Source organism: Microtus pennsylvanicus, chromosome 9, assembly GCF_037038515.1.
Source record: "Microtus pennsylvanicus isolate mMicPen1 chromosome 9, mMicPen1.hap1, whole genome shotgun sequence".
Lineage (NCBI taxonomy): Eukaryota > Metazoa > Chordata > Mammalia > Rodentia > Cricetidae > Microtus > Microtus pennsylvanicus.
The window spans coordinates 75248425-75270223 of NC_134587.1; the positions used below are offsets into that span (position 1 = coordinate 75248425).

General features: G+C 36.9%; 1 protein-coding gene and 1 long non-coding RNA gene across 2 annotated transcripts in view; both read left to right on the forward strand.

The window, feature by feature from the left end:
• Positions 1-21799, forward strand: part of LOC142857736 (uncharacterized) — a 507050-nt gene that overhangs the window by 390268 nt on the left and 94983 nt on the right. The window lies entirely within an intron of this gene.
• Positions 1-21799, forward strand: part of Tex15 (testis expressed 15, meiosis and synapsis associated) — a 54532-nt gene that overhangs the window by 30635 nt on the left and 2098 nt on the right. The window contains exons 5-10 of the mRNA XM_075986504.1: positions 3795-4032; positions 5760-5906; positions 6386-6548; positions 8239-15185; positions 17123-17172; positions 19324-20531. Coding sequence (XP_075842619.1) covers positions 3795-4032; positions 5760-5906; positions 6386-6548; positions 8239-15185; positions 17123-17172; positions 19324-20531 — 8753 coding nt within the window. The remainder of the gene's footprint in view (positions 1-3794; positions 4033-5759; positions 5907-6385; positions 6549-8238; positions 15186-17122; positions 17173-19323; positions 20532-21799) is intronic.

The following is a 21799-nucleotide window of genomic DNA, read 5'->3' on the forward strand; positions in this document are numbered from 1 at the left end:
TTGATCATACATATATAACTACTAGTTGCTGACTACCTACTATTTGCAAGTTGTCTTGGAATCTATTTGGGATGATGTAAGTAACTATGGCATAGGCAATTAGGTGAAGCATTTGCACCATAGTTGGTTTCAGAGAGGTGGCAAGATAGTACAATGTTAACATTCTATCATCTTTGAAAAGACACGCAAGATTCTAATTTTGTTTCTCCTGGGCATTAGTTACTCTATGCAAACTAGCTTCTTCGTAATTGAGTTTTCTAACAAGTCTTTTATTAATATTTTTTGCTTAGTAATTAATAATATAGTAAAAGGGAAAGGAAAAAGGCGTATTTTGCAAATTTCAATACTTGAGTGCTGGGTTAATTTTGAGCTTTTACTTTCAGGGCTTAAAATATATTTAAGGATCAGGCTCTGACACATTTGTTCCTCTTTAAGATTGTTGCATAAAAACATGAGAAAATTTTTCAGAAAGTCATTAGCTCAAATATTTTTAAATATTTTTAATTTTGAGTGTGTGTCTGTGTGTGTTATGTTCATCTGTGTGCATGTATAGAAGCTGAAGGACAACTGGAATGTCTTTTTCTCTTGCTCTCCACCTTATTTTTATTTATTTATTTATTTATTAGAGATTTTTGTCTCTTCCCCGCCGCCTCCCATTCCCCCCCCCCCAGTTCAGTCCCCCTCCCTCGTCAGCCCAAAGAGCACCTTATTTTTTGAGACAATCTCTCAGCTAGAAAAGCAGGTCAGGAGGTCCACATGACGCTCATCTCTCTACCCCTCCAGCATGATTTACAGGCTTAGGACGCCATGTCTGGCATTTCTGTGAGCGCTGAGGATCTGGACTAAGGGTCTCATACTTGCCTAGAAGCACTTTACCCACTGAACCATCTGCCCAGTTTCTTAATTTTTTAATACTCAAGATAGATATGACCTGAAGTGTGGGCTCTGGTGAGTGTCATATGCTTACCTGGTTATACGTTACTATACACACACACACACACACACACACACACACACACACACACAAAGCCTATTCAGCAGGTTCATTGTGTCTGCCATCTCTGAAGGAGACATACTAATACTGATAAAGTCAGAATGACTGCAGAGTGTCCAAAGGCATAGCAGAAATTGCTGTGTGAGTTTTAGAAATTTCAGACAGGAACAACTTGGCACATAAGTGCTATATTGAAAACTAAAAACACCAAATGAAGCATAATCGCTGACCTTGGGAGATTCAAGAGAACAAAGGCCGGAAGTTGAAGTGGTATATGACTCCTCCAAAACAGTCATGCAGACACAACAGGACTGATGATACACAGATGAGCTGTATGCACAAGACCTGAACAGATCCAAACCAGAAGAAACAGGGTCAATCCCAGCACAGACAGAGAAGGGGAAGTGGGTGCAAAGTACCATCCCTAACAAAAGAGCTATTTGAAATTGATATCTGCTGGGAATGGTGAACCACACATGCCCCTTTCCTTTGTCTTACTCTAAACACCTTAGGTCCTTCTTGGTGGAATGTCCTTTGTTTTCTAAGTTAACTCTTCTTCAAATTTGCACCTAAACAGAACTTTTCTGTTTATGAGATTGAGAGCTGTCTGCCATTTGACACTGTGACATTATCCTAGTGTTTGAGTAACTTTTGAAAGTCAAACTCTTACACAATTTATTGAGCCAGTAGTAGTTCTAAAATCTGATGGGGGGGGGGGGGTAGCATTTTTACAATCTTGGAAATTCTACTTAAGTCCTAAAATGTTTTCAAATTCTGAAAGCATTTGACAAAACTGAAACAGACCCATATTACCACAATGGTGAAACTCCAGAGAAAGCTTTTAAGACTTCGATTAACTGTGGTTGTAAGCCTGAGACTTTTATTGTTATATATTTTTCAGTCAATAAAATATGTTAAAATGATACCATGCTGTCAAGATTATAAGCCTATAATCCCAGTACTTGGAAGGTAGAGGCAGGAGTGTCAGGAGTTCCAGGCCAGCTTTAGCCACAGAAACCCTGAATCAGGAAAGCTCAACAGCAGCAATAATATTGTGATGTTTCTTTTTTTTTTTTTTTTTTTTTTTTTGGTTTTTCGAGACAGGGTTTCTCTGTGGCTTTGGAGCCTGTCCTGGAACTAGCTCTGTAGACCAGGCTGGTCTCGAACTCACAGAGATCCGCCGGCCTCTGCCTCCCGAGTGCTGGGATTAAAGGCGTGCGCCACCATCGCCCGGCTTATTGTGATGTTTCAAGCAAGATGCTTGATTAAAATGATATTTTGGGCCAGTGTGGTCAGTAGCACTCTTTCTGTACAGCCCTGCATTCTATCCTTATCACTTGCCATGCTGTGAATTTATGTGCCGTGCTCTTGTCCAGCCTTCATTATCTCATAGAGCAGTGACAGAGTAATTCATTTTCATTCTCTGGAACCCTAGGATTTTCAGACAGAGAATGAATGGGACTTGGCCTTAATTTAGTGTCCCTAGTCGCTTTAGCCACTAAATAGAGAGGCTATTCTTTGAAGTAGATGTTAACTCTACTAGCTGTGGGAGTTGTAGATCATAAATTCAGTAAAAAATACTCAGCAGAAGACTGGTGTCTGCTGGGTGTCTGCCCTCAGCTGATCTTGTAGATGACTGACTGCAGCTTCTGCAGCAGCACTCGGTACGTCACTTGACACTGATGCTATGAAGACTTCTTAAACTTGGTGAAGCAGCCTGTGGCCAGCTGCAGCATCCCACAGCTCCATCATCTCAGCCCCCCAGCACCGTAGTGTTACAGCTTGTTCTCTGCCGGGCTTTAACCTAAGGGAGAGTTGTAACTGTTGGTTTTTCTGTACAATCTACGAAGATTTCTCATCGGCAAAGAGTATTTTACTTACACAGATGAGTATTTACTGGGTTGTCAGTTTTAATAATCTTTAAGACCAATTCTTCTATCTTCACGACTAACTGCTGTGAAGCCTTGTCTTTATCCCCTTCCAAGCTTTCAGAATGCATTCTTTGGCTAAGGTAAACATTTCAGGATTTATATCTAAAGGTACATGATTCTTCCCTTAAAGGCCATTGTAAGGTTATGAACTGGCCAAATTTTAGTAGTATTTTGTCTGGGGACTGGGAAGGCCTGAGAAAGAGAGAGATGGGAGAATGGCCAATATACAAAATGTTCAGAATATGCACACACATACATACATATTACACCATCCTTTGTGGTATGCTTTATGGCATTCCCAGAAATTTGAAAAGTAGATCACTAGACTCAGATCATCATAGAAGATACAATTAAAGAATGTTTATAATTTTGACTAAGTTGGTAAAATAAGAGATATAATAAATGAGTATATGCTTTTGAGGTAAAAAGAACATGGATTGGATAGACAATACTGGACTGCTATAAACTGTGGATGCCAGTAAAATGAGATATGCTATGTTATTCCAACCCTGTCACTATTACTTTGGCTAAAGACTACGGTAGCTTAGTACATTTTGAACCTTATTCTTTAGTTTGTGACAAGAAAATTTTGGTTAGATATTTGAGAACAAAACGTGTGTAATAAGGCTTAAGATTTTGTGCTGGCTACATTAAAAGTGTTACCAGAATTGTTACCCATTCAGGCTATCCATAAATCATAGATGTGTAATCTTGAGCTTGATCTTTAGATGGTTTTCAGTCCTAACTTAATCATAATAATGTAAGTTAGTACCTCTGATTAATGTCGGTGCTTTCTGTTTTCTTTGATAAGATAGTTTATCTTTTTGAAAATACTAGTTTAACTATGTACATCATTTGCTTTTACTTAGGTCAGAGATGCGTGAGAATGGAAGACATGGCAGAGAACTGGAAGAGCATTTCTGCTTCTTAGCACTTCCTCAGAGTGATGTGGTAGAGATCTACCAGAATGGACTAAGTACCAGAGCATCCACACTGAAGACACTTGGGAATCCTCTTCTTGGAATTTATATGTTTAGACATGTTGATGTTGCCCTGAATTATGCTCATAGTCGAAGCACTACTATAGAAAATATTGTGATTTTTAAGGTAAGTAGTAGCATAAAACAAATACTAAATATAGGCGCATTTTTCTTTAAGTCAGCATGGACATAGTTTGCTTTCAGTTTAAATTATCTCAAATAGAATTCTATAAACTACTTCGTTATCCTTTGGAATTTTCCCTTATTCTTCACACTTTACCTGACTGTGGCACAATGTAAAACCTAGGTACAAAAAGGTAGCACTTATCATCATTGTCTTCCCAATACATACTTTTTCTGGATTCATTATCCTTCCTTTTATTTTTTATCATACTCTAGCACCATAGCAGTTTATGTCCTCTGAATAATTAAAATATGATTGTAGCATTAGCTAGGTTTATTGAGCTATGTCAGTTTAATAGCATTATACTAATGTCTGTTATTTTTAACAAATGTGCCATGCTTATATAAGATGATAAATTTGAGTAAAGAGCAGAACAAGACCTCAAATCACAAATCTGTTTGTGCATAAGTATTGTTTAGAGTAAAACGTAATAGCCACCATTAAAGTACCCACTTAGTGTATGATAGAATTTTCATATACCCTGTCTCTCAAATATGATATATTCATTATGATATGGGCAAGCATTTTTAAGTTTTATTTGTTTTTATGTGTATGGCTGTTTTACCTGTGTGTATATAAGTGCACCACATGTATGCCTGCCCACAGAGGACAGAAGAGGCCGTGTATCCTTTTGAACAGGAGTAATAGCTGATTGGAAGCTACCATCTGATGCTGGGAAAATGAACCTGAGTCCTTTTCAGAGCAGCAAATCTTAACCATCACACTAATTCTCCAGCTTGTACAGAGTATTTTTAAAGCCTTGCAGAAATGCTATACAATCATTTACTTTAGAATATTATATGGGCCAAGCTTGTCTGTATCAAGCATATAGAAGGTTTGAGCAGGAAAATCTTGAATTCAAGACCCCCTGGGCTACATTGAAAGTTCTGGGTTGCCTGAACATGCCAAAAGAGAAACAACATAACACACATTGTTGGTAATTATCAAGATGTTTTTTCAGTTGTCCTCTTTGTTGAATTAGCTGCCTCACTTTGTTCAAATGGTACTTATAGTTACCATATTTTGGACCTGTTGACGCATGCCTATCATCCAAGCACTTGGGAGGTAGAGACAGGAAAGTCATCACAAGTTTGAGGCAAGCTTTGTCTACATAGCATATTTTGGGCTTGACAAAGCTTTTCAGTGAGACCATCTCAAAAACCCAAAGCGGAAAAACAATTCTAAAATGTTTTTTACTTCCTACATTATGTCACCTCATCTCTTTCACCATTCTCTATTTCTAGCTTAGATATTCATATAATCTTCCATATACACTTTCACAGTAAACCCTCTTCTAAAAGCAGAATTTCTGAAATTTTTATTAGAAATAACTCTAGTCTCAGATCTTAATTTGGGAAATAAGTGGTATAATTACCATATTAAAACATCACTCCGGGCAGTGGTGGCACACACCTTTAATCCCAGCACTCGGGACGTAGAGGCAGGATGATCTTTGTGAGTTCGAGAGCAGCCTGGTCTACAAGAGCTAGTTCTAGGACAGGCTCCAAAGCTACAGAGAAACCCTGTCTCAGAAAAACAAAAACAAACCAGAAAACATCCCATCCAAGGCATGGACTAACAGTTTTGTTAATATTTCACTACTAAAAGCATGAGACTTTAAAAGTATTTGGGTATTGAAAAGTATTTGAATATTGTCTTTTGCTTTTTAGGTTCTCTTTGGAAAAGTAAAGAAAATTCAGCCTTCTTTCGACAAAAACAAAGTTTCTCTGGATCCTTTTCCTAACTTTGATTGCCATATATCAAGAAGTATGCCTTCTCTTAAAGATACCATTGAGCTGCAAGCCTACAATTCATTGGTATGTTAAGGCTAGGATTCATTTAATGAGTTAAAAGACACATGCTTAGTTCAGAAACTGTTTAGATGCCATCGACCTAATCCCTAAGTGACTTTTATGAGGTAAACGCCATATTCATGGGATAAGGTAACCTTTTTTCTCACAAATCATACTGAAACCCTTCATCAAAATCACATGGTTTGTAATGAAGCCATGGTCTTTAAGATATAGACCCCTGTGTTGTTGCTCATGTGGGACAGTGCACTGGTGCCATCAGTTTTGACAGTGGAGGAACAACCTCTATGCATACTCGAGGGCATTTAACCACAAAGCAGTATTCTGATTATCAAGAGGCAGAGCTACGGAGATAAAAGTATCAGTTTTTATCTGACTCCTTTTTGAGACTGCTCAAGGTTCATGATTAATCTTATGGGTTAACTCTGCTGCAAAGCTGGGGTCAGGGTCTTACAGTAGTAGTTTGATTTTCTTATGTCTTTCAGGTGTACTTCTATGAATATGATTTTTTCTCAAAACCAGTAGATAGACCTAGACAGTGCCTTCCATATGCAACAGTAACAGTAAAATTTATTGGTCAAAAGGCAGGCAATGGACAACTTATGACATCACTGAGATTCCCCTCCACAGGATTTCCTAAGAGGCTTGGTAAGTTACATTCATTATTCAACTCTGCTGCTCTTAAACTCTACATATTCTAATATATTGTGCGTCTCTAACTAAAATAACTGTGTTTTACCTGTATTCCATTTTATATATCTAGGATCATATGCACACATTTTTACCTCTTTGGCTTAATATATGTTCATGTAATTTTTATGTGTTGATAGCTGAATAGTTTATTGCATTGTGTGACTACACTATTGTATTGGAAAAATTTGGGTACCCTTGTAACTTCTTATTCCACATTGCTATTTATATAAGGGTCTCGGTGCTAGAGTACTAGTTTCACTTGGAGTTTTTATTAACACTATGAAGGTATAGTTTAAACTAAGATGATGTCATGTGCATTTCTAAAGTAGTATCAGGTGCATAAGGTTATGTAATCACTCTACATTCTTAGCAATACACAATTTTTTTAAAGTATCATTTTCATTGTGATTCTAATTTTTCCTAATTTTTAATGATACTAAGAAACTTTTCATCTTTGCCAGTATTTAGTTCTATCAGAATTTTTTCCATGTTTAGTGTTGCTATAGTAGATTGCTTCTGATTTGGGTTTTTACCCAGATACTAACAGGTTAGAGTCTCTTGGTAGATTGATTGGCCAGTTGAATTCTCACTTTGTGTGTAGGTGCATGGTGTGTGTAGTCTCTATGAATGTGCCAATACTCCTTCATTATGCATGCTTAGGTCAGAGCAGGATATTCAATGTCTTCACCTATTGTTTTCTTTCTTAGAGCCCCAACACAGGGTCTCTCACTGAACTGAAAGTTTATCTTACCAGCTGTGCAGATAATCCCTTTTAGGATTGCCTGTCTCCACACCCTAATGCTAGGCTAATACTTTCTCTTTATATATTTTTACAGCAGGTAGTTGGGGTCAGTCTCACACTCAGTAGCAAAGGATCTTCCTGCTTCAGTCTCCCAAATGCTAGAATTACAAGTGTGGACCCTCATACCTGGTTTTAGGCATTGCTGGAAACTGAACTCAGAGCTTCCTGCACGTTGGTAGCACATTTACCAATTGAGCTATATCTCAAGCCTTTTTTTTTATTATATATTTATTTTGTGTGTGTTAATGTCCTCACATGTATGCCAGGCACATATATGAAGATAATAGGACAATATTGTAGACATAGTTTTCTCCTTTCATTATATGAGTCCCAGGGACCAAACTTATAAAAGTCTTGATAGCAATCTTGATGGCAAGCCTTCTTACCACTGAACTATCTCACTGTTCTCTCCAGCTTTCTATTGTAATGTTTCTAATTTTTATTCATCAGAATTCACTTCTTATCAAATATGTTTTTTAAGTTAAATTGCTTACACTGGGATTATATTTTATATTGCAACATTTTATTCTTTTTTTTACATTTATTTATTTATTTATTATGTACACAGTGTTCAGCCTCCATGTGTGCCTGTAGGCCAGAAGAGGGCACCAGATCTCATTACAGGTGGTTGTGGGCCACCATGTGGTTGCTGGGAATTGAACTCAGGACCTCTGGAAGAGCAGTCAGTGCTCTTAACTTCTGAGCCATCTCTCTAACCCGCAACATTTTATTCTTACTAGTTTTTTTTTCTTTCTTCTTTTTGTGCTAAGAACAATCACCACTAAGCTATTCAAAAAAACTCAGCTAAAATTACTCATAATTTTTGTCTTTTTGTTTCCATAGAAAGAGCATGTTCTCTGAATAACTGTACAATTGCCAAGAGAATTGGAAAAGGGAAAGATGCTACAGTCATCTTTGAGCACTTCAGGAAACCTGTTGATCCATTTAATCAAGAAAATTGTCCGTGTAAAGTACCAAATTCAGAGGGGAGTCCTTCCAACTTAGATACTTCTTGTTCTTATGGAAACAATTTTCTGTTGAGAGAATACAGCAGACAGACAGATAATTCATCAGAAGTTAGAGATGCTTCTCATGTACACACATACAATTCAGGTCTTTCTTTCATGTCCACTGCTAACACAGCAAGTGGTGATGGTGACCTATTCAGTGTGACATACCTTCGAAGTATTTTAAATAGTATTTCTGCTGCTCTTCCCTCTCAGAGCAGTACTAGCTCAAGTACAGTTATTACTTCAAAACTTATTAAGGACCCAAGACTGATGAAAAGAGAACAAAGCATGAGAAAACAAAGTAATTCTGCAGATTTAAGTGATGGCTTGCCACTTGATAAGAGTGTGGGTCATGGTAATTCAGAAGTAAAACTGACATGTATGCCAACCAGTTCTATCTCTTCACCTGAAAGCATTCCTGCTGATCATGCTGTTGCTAATTGTTCAGATGCTTCTTGCTTCAGATTCTCTTCTGAAAGTTCACACTGCCAGACTCACACTATGGGCTCAAAGGACTCTGACTGTACAGCATCCAGTAAAGTTGCCATTACAGAACAATGTAAAAAGCAAAGCACTTTCTCCTTTCCTCGTTACTTGCCAAATGCATTTTCAGATGTTGGGAAACAAACATACAATGAAGAAGAGGCCCAGAGAGCCCAAAAGAGAAGCAGCTTCCAAGTTTTAACTGAGCAAAGCAACAGGCCACAGAACTCCTTTGAGTCAGAAAAAAATACTTGTTGTAAAGACTCTCTAAGTCACATCTCTAAGGCATCATGGCCTTCGGATTTAAGTGTTGTATTTAAGTTTGGTCACCAGATGTCTACAGTCTTCCCAATCCAGAAGAAAGGAAACATAGATGAATATGTGCAAAATACTGGAATGATGAGAACCTTTATCAGCCCAGAAGACAGTTCTAAACATGTAATAAGCCAAACTTGGTTGAAAGAAACTGTTAATTCTTTTACTAATGAAACTAAAAGTATCCCAATTGCTAATTGCATTGCGTTGCACCAGGAATACAAAGAAGGTGAAAATATTAATTCTTTAACGGAAAATTGTGAAAAAACAGCAGATACTCCTAAATTACAAATGCCCAAATCTCCCATATCTACCACAAAGGATAAAAATGAAGTAGATCATGCAGCATTGGAATTAGAGTGTAATCTTACTCCAAATACAGGGTGCCTTTCACAAAAGCATCTTCAATATTCTTTGGAGCCCAAAGATAATATTCATACAAATTTTGCCATAGCCCAAGGGCTGATAGAATTAAAAGCAATACAAAATAATCAGAACTTGATTAACATTATGACTGATGCTTTCCAGGAAGCAAAAGACGTTCCCCTGGCCAGAGAACAACTTGTTGATAAAGTGATTTCATCTGATGCCATTGACATATCTCTTGACAGTTCAGGTTGCAACTTAATTGGAGAATATATGTCCATCCAGAGGGAAAATGAAAATAAGGCAGTGTCATTGTATAACATTCAAAAAGACTGCAAAGAGTCTTCTCATATTAAAGACAGTGTGCAGGACCACACCCTGCCTTATGATGCAGAGTTAAGCTCTGATCTAAACTTGAAAATTATTTTGCAAGAACAAAGAAATGATGAAAATCCAAATGAGGCTAAAGAGAAAGATGGTGCTTCTTCATCTCCAGAGTATAATACAACTAACAGAAATGAAAGTAGGAAGCAAGATTGTTATGCAGATATAGTCGAAATGAGTAACACCAAAGTAGAAATTCTGAATTCTGAAGAATGTTCCACGTTTAACTCAATTTGGGGAAAGAAAGATAGACCAGCAAAAGCTGCGTCATTAGAGAGTGAAGATAGTATGACTGCCATAAAACAAAAATATACACCAAATGATGGAAGAAGTGTGGAATGCTTGTCCACATTTCCAGAAACTGAAGAGTCTTCAGTGTGTGTAGCTTCAGACGCTACAAAAAAGGTAGTTAGTACCACTGTTCTTACAGAAAGCACAAATCATGGGGATCATCAAAAACATCATCTAAAAGAACCTGAGATTTCAGGTTTGGGTTTTGTAAAACAAGGCATTTCTGATTGTGAGATTGATACTGATAAATTACAAGACCTTTGCCATTTAGTAAATGAGAATTCAGTTCATCAAACTTTTGCATTGGGAAGTGAAATTGAAGTAGAATTTGAAGAACGTAATGATGCTCCTTTGTTTCAACAAAATATAGGTAACAATGGAAATGATCTTTGTGAAGAATTTGAGACCCTGAAGTCCCGGATTGATTGGGAAGGCCTATTTGGAAAGAGTTATGAGGAGATGGAAGCCTCGAGTTTTACAAGAAGGGAAGATACTGCAGAATGTAATTGTGTTTCTTTCTCTTCACAAAAAGACAAACGAGAGCATCAGAACTCAGTTTTTCTTCCAGATCTACAAGTTACAATTACTAACTTAATTAGTATAAAAATCAGTCCCACTGATGATTCCTTAGAGTCAAAAGATAATTTTTATAAGCTTGTAACTGAATCCACAGAACAAGAAGCTAATGAAAAGAGGAAAGCTTTTGGATTTGGCATTTATTCCCAACCTTTTGAAGAGAATTTAGGTTTTTTGTGTGAAAATAAACTTGGTAATTCAGTGCAAGAATCAGGACATGTAAGCAAATCTGCAATCTCACATTCTTCCAGCTCGAGTCATAATACACATTTGAATCACACACCTGGAAAACCAACCAGTGACTCTTTGTCTACTGAACCATCTGATGTCACAGTAATCAGTGATAAGAGTAAATGTTCCACAAAATCAAAACCTGACTTTAATGACACTAGGAATAAAAAGGACATGGAATCAAGAAGTAGCAAAAGAAACCAGCATGCAACTTCTCGGGGTCAGAATATATCCCATAAAGATTTAAGGGAGCATGAAACTCGTGAGAAGAGGAGGAAGTCAAATCGTTACTCATCTGAACGGTTTTCTTCCCTATCCCAAGGACGAATTAAAACATTTTCACAGTCAGAGAGGCGCATTCGGAATGTACTGAATATTCTGAATAATGAAGCATCTTTATGTAAAAGCAAACGTCTATCCAGAAAACTGAACAAAGCTGTTCTTCACTTGAAAAAAGCTCATAGAAGAGTTCATACATCTTTGCAGCTTATCTCTAAAGTGGGAAAAAAGAGAAAGGGCCCATTACCAAAAGCGTATGCAATAATTTGCAATAATTTCTGGGAAAGTTGTGATCTTCAAGGTGATAGTTTGATGTCAGAAAGAAGAAACTCTGATAGGCATTTTTTATCCAAAAGAAGGTATGACAAACAGGGAGAAAAAAGATTAAGATTTGATATTGATGAATCATTGGCTTCAGTATCAAAGCACAGAACTTACAGAACAAACAGAGAGAGAATCGCAGAGTGCCTTTCCAGCGAAACTATGTCTGGCCATGTCTCCAGTAGTCTTACCACGTTACATGTGAGAGAATTTTGTGAGGAAGAGCAACTTCATGAATCACAGTCACCCATACCCTATACATCGCAGAGTATAAGTCAATTAGAATACACTAATAGCATTGTGAGAACTGCAAGCTCTTCTGAACCTGAGAATTTTTCTGAAACAAGTGAATATACACTTTACCCAGATGAAACACTAACTGAAAAAGAGTATCAAACTGGCACCCAGTTATCTAAGAATGAAAGCCATACAACATGCAATACTAAGAATATAACAAAAGAAAATAATTCTGAAGATAAAACAGTGGTATATGAAAGTAATTCAGTGTCTCTAGGTTTCCTAAAAGACAACATAAGTCATAGTCAAGACAAAAGTTACAATACAACTTTTAAAGCTAACACTAATAAACTTGTTTCTGTTTTAGACTCAAACAAGCCCTTTTTAAAAGTTGATATCTGTGAACAAGTATCTGATGGTACTAGAAACGGGGAAACAATTTTTCCTGTAGAAAAGTGTACAGTTCTTATGGAGATCACACCAAACATTCCTACAGGAAAAACAGCAAACAGAAGGAACACAGTTCCTCCATTGTCACCAATTATAGTGACAGCTGATGAGGAAGAGTCTTCTGTGGGGGAAAATGGACTCTTCCATGTGAAGGAGAATGAGGTGAATATTACTAAGCATTCTAAATTGGATGTAACATCAGTAACTGAAGAAAGTCAAAGTTGTAAGAAAAATGTAAAGAAACTATCTTTCAATGATAGTTCTCTGCTCTTAAAAGAGAATGTAAAGGGTCCTTCAAAAGCATATATGGCAAAATACAATGAGGAAGAAAAAATGAGAAAAATTGAGCAAGCAGTTTACCCAAAAATGGTTACTGAAGGATCAGCTGTTACTGGGTACAAACATCAAAATAAGATCCTAAAAGAAGACTCCTTCCACTTACACAAGAAAATAATTAAAAACAACTTAACTGATTCTCGTGTAGGTGTTAAGAATTCTACTCTAGAGACTACTAATTTGAAAAACATTTTTAGTCAGCTTAGTAAAGGACAGAAAGCAGGGCAAATTAAACAACTTAGTAACGACTCTCACTCTAACTGTCCTGAATCAGCCACTGCAGGAACCAGTGATAGGCTTGTTGTACATGAGAACTCTGAAGTCACTGTTTCTCAGATGAAGCCTCTATCACACATGGAAGAATTACAAGAATCCACATCTCATGTAACAGAACTGTCTCAGATTTTACAGAGAGCAGATGAAGCAGCATCTTTGCAGGTGTTAGAAGAAGAGACTAAAGTTTGTCAAAATATTCTCCCTTGGTTTGTTGAAGCTTTTGAAAGAAAGCAAGAGTGTTCACTTGACCAAATCCTGATTTCAAGAAAGCTGTTGGTAGAGCAGAACTTGTGGAGTAATTGTAAACTTCAATTGAAACTATGTGCCATTGACACTTGGGTAGAACTGCAGATGGCAATGGAGACTATTCAGTTCATTGAAAACAAAAAAAGATTCCTTGAAGGTGAACCAACATTCCGAAGCCTGCTGTGGTATGATGAGAGTTTGTACAGTGAGCTACTTCTCAGGCCGCGTGGATATCAACTGCAGTCCAATTTCTATCCTGCTTTTCAAAGACGACTAAAATATAATGCATTTTGTGAGTTACAAAGGTATTATTATCAGTTAATTGAAACAAAAAGAGAAAAGACTTCATATTATACATTCTTAAAATACAAACGACAAATGAAAGAATGTGAAGCCATCATGAAACACCATTCTGATTGCTCTGAGTTTTGTCTTTCTGTTCCATTTACCTGTGGAGTTAACTTTGGTGATAGTTTAGGAGACTTGGAAGCCTTAAGAAAAAGTGTTCTGAAGCTGATCAGTACACTTAGGGGCTCTCCTAAGGTCAATTCTTATCCAGGAAAGGAAGATCATTTGTGGATCATTTTAGAAATGGTCTCCTCAAAGATAAGTTTTATCAAGAGCAATGAAGAAATAAGTATCAAAATATGTCTTTATGGTCTGGAACATATCTATTTTGATGCTGCAAAAAGTCTTGTGTGGAAAGAAAAAAGCCACTCTTTCCCCAGAAGACATTCTGAGATGAACAGAGAATTGGAAGAAATAAATGAATGTGCTTTTTCTGAGTGGAAGAAGATCTATGATGACTTATCTAATGATTTAAACAATGAATCAGCTCAGACTATCGGACTTGAAGAAAGTGATATGATTACTTCCAGACAGTCAGCTCTAGTTAGTGTACCAAACTGTAAGCTGAACACCACTTGGCTTTCATACCCAGATATCTGTTGTATTAGTGAGATCCTAGATCAAGCTAAATCTGCAGACCTGGAGAAATTACAGGACCTCACTCTCAGATGTACAGTTCACTTAGAAATTTTAAAAAAATACTTCCAGATGCTGCAAGAAGATAACATAGATAATATTTTTATCACTGAAGAAAATGTTTTGGATATGTTAAACCACAACCATGGAGCTGTCATTTTAAAGCCTGAAGCTATTGAAATTTATATTGAAACTGTCATGCTTTCAGAAACCATTCATTTTCTTAAAAATTCAATAGCAAAAAAACTACACAATCAGAGGTTTCGAGGTATGCTCTGGTTTGATTGGTCTCTTCTTCCTGAGCTTGTTGGCTGTCAAGAAGAAATGGCTTCCTTTTCACTTGATAACAACCAAACAGATTGCCTTTGGAAAGTGATAGAGAATGCTATTTCTCACCTTAAGGAAGAGCTAGGTGTTGTCTGTGACTACAGTGAAGCTGTTAATTGTTCTTATGCTCTATGTTTATTCTCCAGAGAACTTAAGGAACTTTCAGGAATTAAAAGGCTTCTGAATACTTCTGAGTATTCAGTTTCCACATATATTGACGTGGTACCACATACTGCATCTGTAAACTATGGAAATACTGTGACAGAATTAGAACATAACTACAACCAGCTTTTTATATTACTCAAAAATATAATGTCTGTCCCTCAAAAAGATTTTGGAAAAATGGTTCATATTATAAAAGTTCTGAAGACAATTGAACATATGAAAATGATAAGTGCCAAAGATACTAAATTGTCCACGCGTCTACTCTTTTTCCAAATGTTGCGTAACAGAAGAAACACTTTGCAACTAAACAAAAAAGAAAGGGTGGCTACTCCCATTAGAGAACCTGAAGAGAACAGCAGTGAGCCCGGTGTTTCTGTGCAGACACCTGCTGCCGAGTGCACAGTAAGAAACATTTCAAGTTCCTCTAAAAAACGACCTGTGACTGCGGACAGACGTGAAATCTCTCAGGGAAAAGGAAATACTGGTGCTGTTTCCAATCATAAAAAGCAAAAGGTACAACTGTTTTAAAATCAAACTTGAAAATAATCTTGAGAACAAGCTTACTCTAACCAAAAATATGCCTTATAGAATACAAAAGTTGAGATTAAATGACTCATACTCTCTACAAAATTATGTAATTGAGGTAACTTGCAAATACATGATTTTTAAACAGTTTAGTCATTTAGAAAGTATTTCATGAAGGAATAAATTCCAATACCTAATAAGGGGCAAGTTTATTATTGTGAATGTGAGGTATACCAGTTACCAGTTATTTATTGAGTGGGGTTTTTTTAAATATTTTTTTATGGTTTATTTAACTTTTATGTGCATTGGTGTGAAGGTGTCAGATCCCCTGCAACTGGATCATCAGACAGTTGTGAGCTGCCATGTGGGTGCTGGGAATTGAACCCTGGTCCTCTGGCAGAGCAGTCAGTGCTCTTAACCACTGAGCCATCTCTCCAGCCCTTGAGTCAATGTCCTGAACATTAAAAACTGGCTAAAGAAACACCTATTTACATGTTAGAAAAATAGGGCAAAATTGATTTTTTTCAAGACAGGGTTTCTCTGGGTAACAGCCCTGGCTGTCCTGGAACTCAACTCTGTAGATCAGGCTGGCCTCGAACTCACAGAGCTCCACCTGCCTCTGCCTTTTGTAGCATGTGTTACAACTCCCCAGTATACTTTTTAATATGTGATGTCAAAGAGTTAGAAAAATCTCATATGGCCGGGCGTTGGTGGCGCACGCCTTTAATCCCAGCACTTATATGCAAATATAATCAAATCTGGAAAATGCCAAAATCTAAAACATTTTTGGGTGAGCTCTATCAACCAGCCTGCCTTTTATGCTATAAACAGCACCATTTTCTAATCTCGGCTGATTTACTGTTTCTAACTATACTCAGAATTTCATTACCTTTTAAATTACCAACAAAGCCAAAGAAAACCCTAATTAACAACATATTCACATGATATTTATTTATTTTATTATGTATACAATATTCTGTCTGCGTGTATTCCTACAGGCCAGAAGAGGGCATCAGACCCCATTACAGATGGTTGTGAGCCACCATGCGGTTGCCGGGAATTGAACTTAGGACCTTTGGAAGAGCAGGCAATTCTCTTAACCGCTGAGCCATCTCTCCAGCCCGCCCACATGATATTTATACTTTAAGAATAAAGTTCACATTCCTTAGGCCTGTATTTAGGATATGGAATATCTTCCCCACATCATGTGCATGCACATGCGCAACAAACTCTCCCTTAATCCTACTTTTGTTCTTCTTGGCCACCAATTTAAATTGGCTGGAAACAGTTCAATGGGTATATTACTTGCCTAGCATATACAGGGTCTAGGTTCAAACCTCAATATTATAAAAATTAACAAATACCCAGACCTCTTATCTTTAAATAAGCCAACCACAAAGCATATATCCTATGGATTTTATTTTTATATATTATATATTGATAAAAATGTATTCATATGAGATTTTTATTCTTCTTTTTTGGTTTTTTTCGAGACAGGGTTTCTCTGTGGCTTTGGAGCCTGTCCTGGAACTAGCTCTTGTAGACCAGGCTGGTCTCGAACTCACAGAGATCCACCTGCCTCTGCCTCCTGAGTGCTGGGATGAAAGGCATGCGCCAGCACCACCCGGCTAGAACCAGTATTTAAATATAAAATTTGTTTCGTGTTTTCATGTATAACAAACACCAAAGGTAATTTTGTAGTAATTTTAATTTCTGCATGCAGTAAAAGGTTCCTGATGTGAACATTTACAGAGTGTTGTGCCATAGCTCAAACCATGGAATTTATTTTTGAAAGCAGTTGCTGTAAACGTGAACTGCTAAGCTTAGCAAAGCCACTGGTTTTTAAATGGGTAAATAGATTGACATTTTAATGCAGTTTGTAATCACTAATGTAAAACATGGATTTTATTTCTATATTTTTATAGGTTACCATGAACGATATAAGCAGACCAAAGACAGTATCTGAGAATCCAAGGTAGGAGTTGCATCAATCTTCTTTTCATAAAATCTGAGGAGAAAAGATGAGCAAATAATACAAAACAAATACTGAATCATACATGTAGCTTAAAAGATAGTGGCAGATTAAGTGAGGCCTGATGCTCTTGAACTTCACTGTGTAAGTATTGAAGACAATGCTATGTAGAATGGCTGTTTTCACTGATGGAAAGAGTGAGTAGGTTCTGAGAACAGATTGTTAATGTTTGCTAGGGCTTAGAAATTCTTAAATCTAGAAATCATATTAACAGGCATTGCTTCAACTGTTTTCTACAAGTACATAAAATAATAGGGTAAGTGATTAGTTTTTAAGTTGTGGATTTTACATACCAACTAAGTTTCTTTTTTTTTTAAAGATTTATTTATTTATTATATATACACTATTCTGTCTGCATGTATGCCCACAGACCAGAAGAGGGCACCAGATCTCATTACAGATGGTTGTGAGCCACCGTGTGGTTGCTGGGAATTGAACTCAGGACCTCTGGAAGAGCAGCCAGTGCTCTTAACCACTGAGCCATCTCTCCAGCCCACCAACTAAATTTCAAAATTGATTAAAGAGAAGTTGCCATATTACACCAGTGGTACACTAATTAAAATGGTGTATATTTTACAAACATTTATGATACAAACATTTATTTTATAGAAGGATATTCTAACAGTATAAAATAGGAAGACTGTCTCAAAGGCTATTTCTTTAAACTGAATAGGTTAACTATAGAAAATTCACTACATCACTTACACTTTTATCATTTTGTGCTAAGTAGTGCCACTGGGGTTAATTGTTATCCCTCATTTACCTGTGTAGAATTTAGGATTTCTCACTATCTCCATTTTTTCAATTCAATGAAAGAAAATGAATAACAAAATAAAAGGGAGAACAAACAGCTCCATTTCTTTATTTTCTTCTTTTAAAATAATGCATTTCTAGAATTGTTCTCATAGCATATGCAGCTGTATTATTATAAAATGACATATAAAACAGGCCTAGAGAGTAACATACACCAGCGCAATTATCTTCAGTTTAATAGCTAAGTATTTGCTATTTAAAGAATTAAAACTGTAACTTAACTAAAAATTTAATTCTGCTATAAGATTGACACAGAGGACTAACTTTATGAAAATGAATATCCTCTGAAGGGACAAACCATCTAGGCAGCTATACATCTATGCAGAAAGTCATCACAGGCACTCTGATAGAGACGACAGAGACAGATTACCTGCTCAGTTTATATAGCTTTAGATGGCAGTGTAAGTTGTCGTTAAAATGCCTTTAAAACATGAGCCTATTGATTTCCTCAGAAGGGAATAGAGACTCTAGGCCAAAGATGAATTCCTCTTAATTCTGGAGAAATAGTACTACTTTTCCTTTCTCAACATACTTTGGTTCTTCATAGTGCCGTAATTGCCTAATTGAGACTAAGCTTAGTAAGAATGCGATGGATATTAAATTGCCAATAATACTGCAGGTCTGCTTTTCTTACTCTCAGAAGATGAACAAACAAAAACAATATTTGTTTTAATAAGAAAAAAAGGAGATGTGTTGTGTGTAGGGACCTGCAACTATAGTAGTTACGCCAAAAGAGATGGGGGAAAGAACTATTCATGAGTAATGAAGTCAGTGGGTCGAACATAAATGAACTAGAAAGTATACTGAACAACTGAATAATGGTAGGTTCCTACTCTGAAAAGCTTTTAAATTTGAAATCAGCTGTCTAATACAATATTGGGGTTTTTTGTTGTTGTTGTTTTGTTTTGTTTTTTTTTGGTTTTTCAAGACAGGGTTTCGCTTTGGAGCCTGTCCTGGAACTGGCTCTTGTAGACCAGGCTGGTCTCGAACTCACAGAGATCCACCTGCCTCTGCCTCCCGAGTGCTGGGGTTAAAGGCATGCGCCACCACCGCCCAGCTTGGGGATGTTTTGAAATGTGGAGTGTACCATCCTCCAGTGTGAACCATATCTAAATTGAAACCAAATGGGTAAAACTAAAAGGTATTTTACCTATATGGTCCGTGTGAAATGAGAAAATGTCAATCCTATAGATTCTTATACAATAAAAATACTAATGTGTATCTATTAGAATGTTATGACTGTATCTGTAAAGTTGCTTGACTTTATATTATACTCAATAGGACTACAGAATCTCGTCCCAAAGATGACAGTTTGAAAAGAGACTCTGCATCTCCAGAGACAGTCAAAAGACAAAGCTCAACACCTGACTTGCTTTCACCTTCTGAGAATGTACAAGATTCTTGCACACCCAAGTCAGAAAGCCAAGTAGAACTGACAGATAGTTCATCTGATGTTTCAGAGTATCTCACTGAACAGCACGAAAACTTAAATGGCATAATGAAAAGAAACGTGAATTTTAGTGCTGCTGAAACAAATGATAAGGAAGACCGTCTTTTGGTAACTTGTGACCAAAATGATATAGATGCCACTTTCTCACCTGACAGCACACCTGCACAGAAGTTGCATGAAAACCCTACAGATCACACACAGATCTGTCCTTCAGATATAGGAGCAGGAAATGATAGCCCTCTTGTGCCTAATGAATCATTGCCTACTTCCCATCCTATGAGGGCTATCCATAGCCATCTTGAAATGAGTGATACAGTCTTTGAACATGAAGATAGTGAAATACTAGATTTGTCTATTAAAGATTGTACATGTACAAGCTCCCCAGAACCTGTGTGTATCCAGGAAAAAATTCCTGTCTTGCAAGTATATGAAACACAGCCTATAAAAACTGAGTCACCAGAAAAGTGTATAAAAGATGCACCGAATCCCAGAACCACACCGTTTGGCTCATATGAGAACTCAGCCGTTGGTGTGAGTCAAACAGCACGGCACACTGAAAAGGGTGGAAAGAGCCCAGAAGTCCTGACTCAGAAAGTTGGCACATCCTGGAGTGCACCTCCGCAGTCCACATGCACTGCAGTGTATAATTCTCCTGAGTATGCGTTTGGAACTTCATATCCATACTATGCCTGGCGTTTTTATCAGTACAGCAGCAGCAGTGGCACTGCCGTTACTCACACATACCAAGAGATGACAACATATGAGACAGCTCCTCCTCCCATGATGACCGCAGTTGCAAGTGCTGTCCAGAACACGCATCTTAATCATTCATACTCCGAACATTTTGGTTGCTTTGCTATGCAACCGCAAGCAAATGCCTGCGTCCCAGGAAATGGCTATTCTCCATCTCCCATGCCTGTTTCTTACAATTATCAACAACCAGTTTATTCACAGTTCGCATCTCATCAGCTGGTACCACAAGCTGCGCATCCTTATCCTCCTAACCCTGGTGTACTTCCACAAGTGCCTTGGACTTACGGTGAGTTGAAAGATTCAATGCTTGCTTCATTTTTACTTTTGGCTTTACATTTATGTAAAGGAATTCACAAATGATGGTACATACAATAGTTTTCTTTGTGGACTTGTAGAATTGTTCATATTTTGAGCACAGTTGAATTTTGTCATAAGTTATAAGTCTAGTCTGAAACCAGAAAAGAAAAATTGTCGACATCACTAACACATACTTCAGTAACCATCTTTAGGAAACAGCTAAATTAATTGCAGTAAATCATAAAATGCTGAAACCATTAAAGAAGTATACATGTTTTTAATGACATGACAGTATTTTAAAACTAACGTCACATGTGAATAAATTAAATAGCAGAAATAGAAAATATTCCAAAATTTTAATTATCCACTTGCCATTAGTAATAGGTTATGTGAGAGTCTTCCTGCATAATCTGCATTTCATGTTGCAAAACTTCATTTTGATAAATGGAGGTAAGAGTAAAAAACAAAGCTGAAAAAAGGGAAAACATCAATTATTTAAAGCAACCTTTTCCTTCTCTCCGTTTTTTAATACCTTCATATAAGTGAATTAAGTAATTAATTGGAAGGTATTAGTTTAAAAAGAACTTTGTCATTTGCCTCTTGAACTTAGATTGTCTTCTCTTTAAAGCATGTGTTTGTAAAAAAAAAATCACATTAAATACAGGTTGGGAGAAGAGTCTAGTTCGCCTTGCAGTTCATAGAATGCAGTCAATTAGAAAAGGAAGGCCTGACAGTAAGAGCGTGCGGCAAGCCGGTTACCATGTACACAGGCAGGAAGCAGAGAAATGCTGGTGCTTCAAAATGCAAGTATTTTTACATGTTTCAAATTAGCCAGAATCAAAACAAATTTCTTAACTAATTACTCTGCTGAAACTAGTTTACAAAAGCACCCAAATACTCTTCCATCAGAGATGGAATGTCCTTTAAAATATCATTATAGAAAAACACAAGCAAATTTCTTTTAAGCAGTTGTTTAAAACCCTTACTACTTATAAAAATTAATTGATGTCAAAGCTTATTTGGAGGTACTGTTTGGAATGGAAATATTGTTGAATAGGTCTATTCTTTTTTTTTTTGGTCCTACTAATGGGAACCCAGGGCCTTAAACATCCTTGGCAAGTGCTCTTTCCTGAGCTACATGTAAGCCCAATATAATTCTGTTTATAATTTAGAACTCTTAAGTTCTTGGGAAGTAGAAGCAGGGTAGTCTGGAGTTCCAGGTCAGACTTGGCTATATAGTGAAGTTGAAGCCTGCCT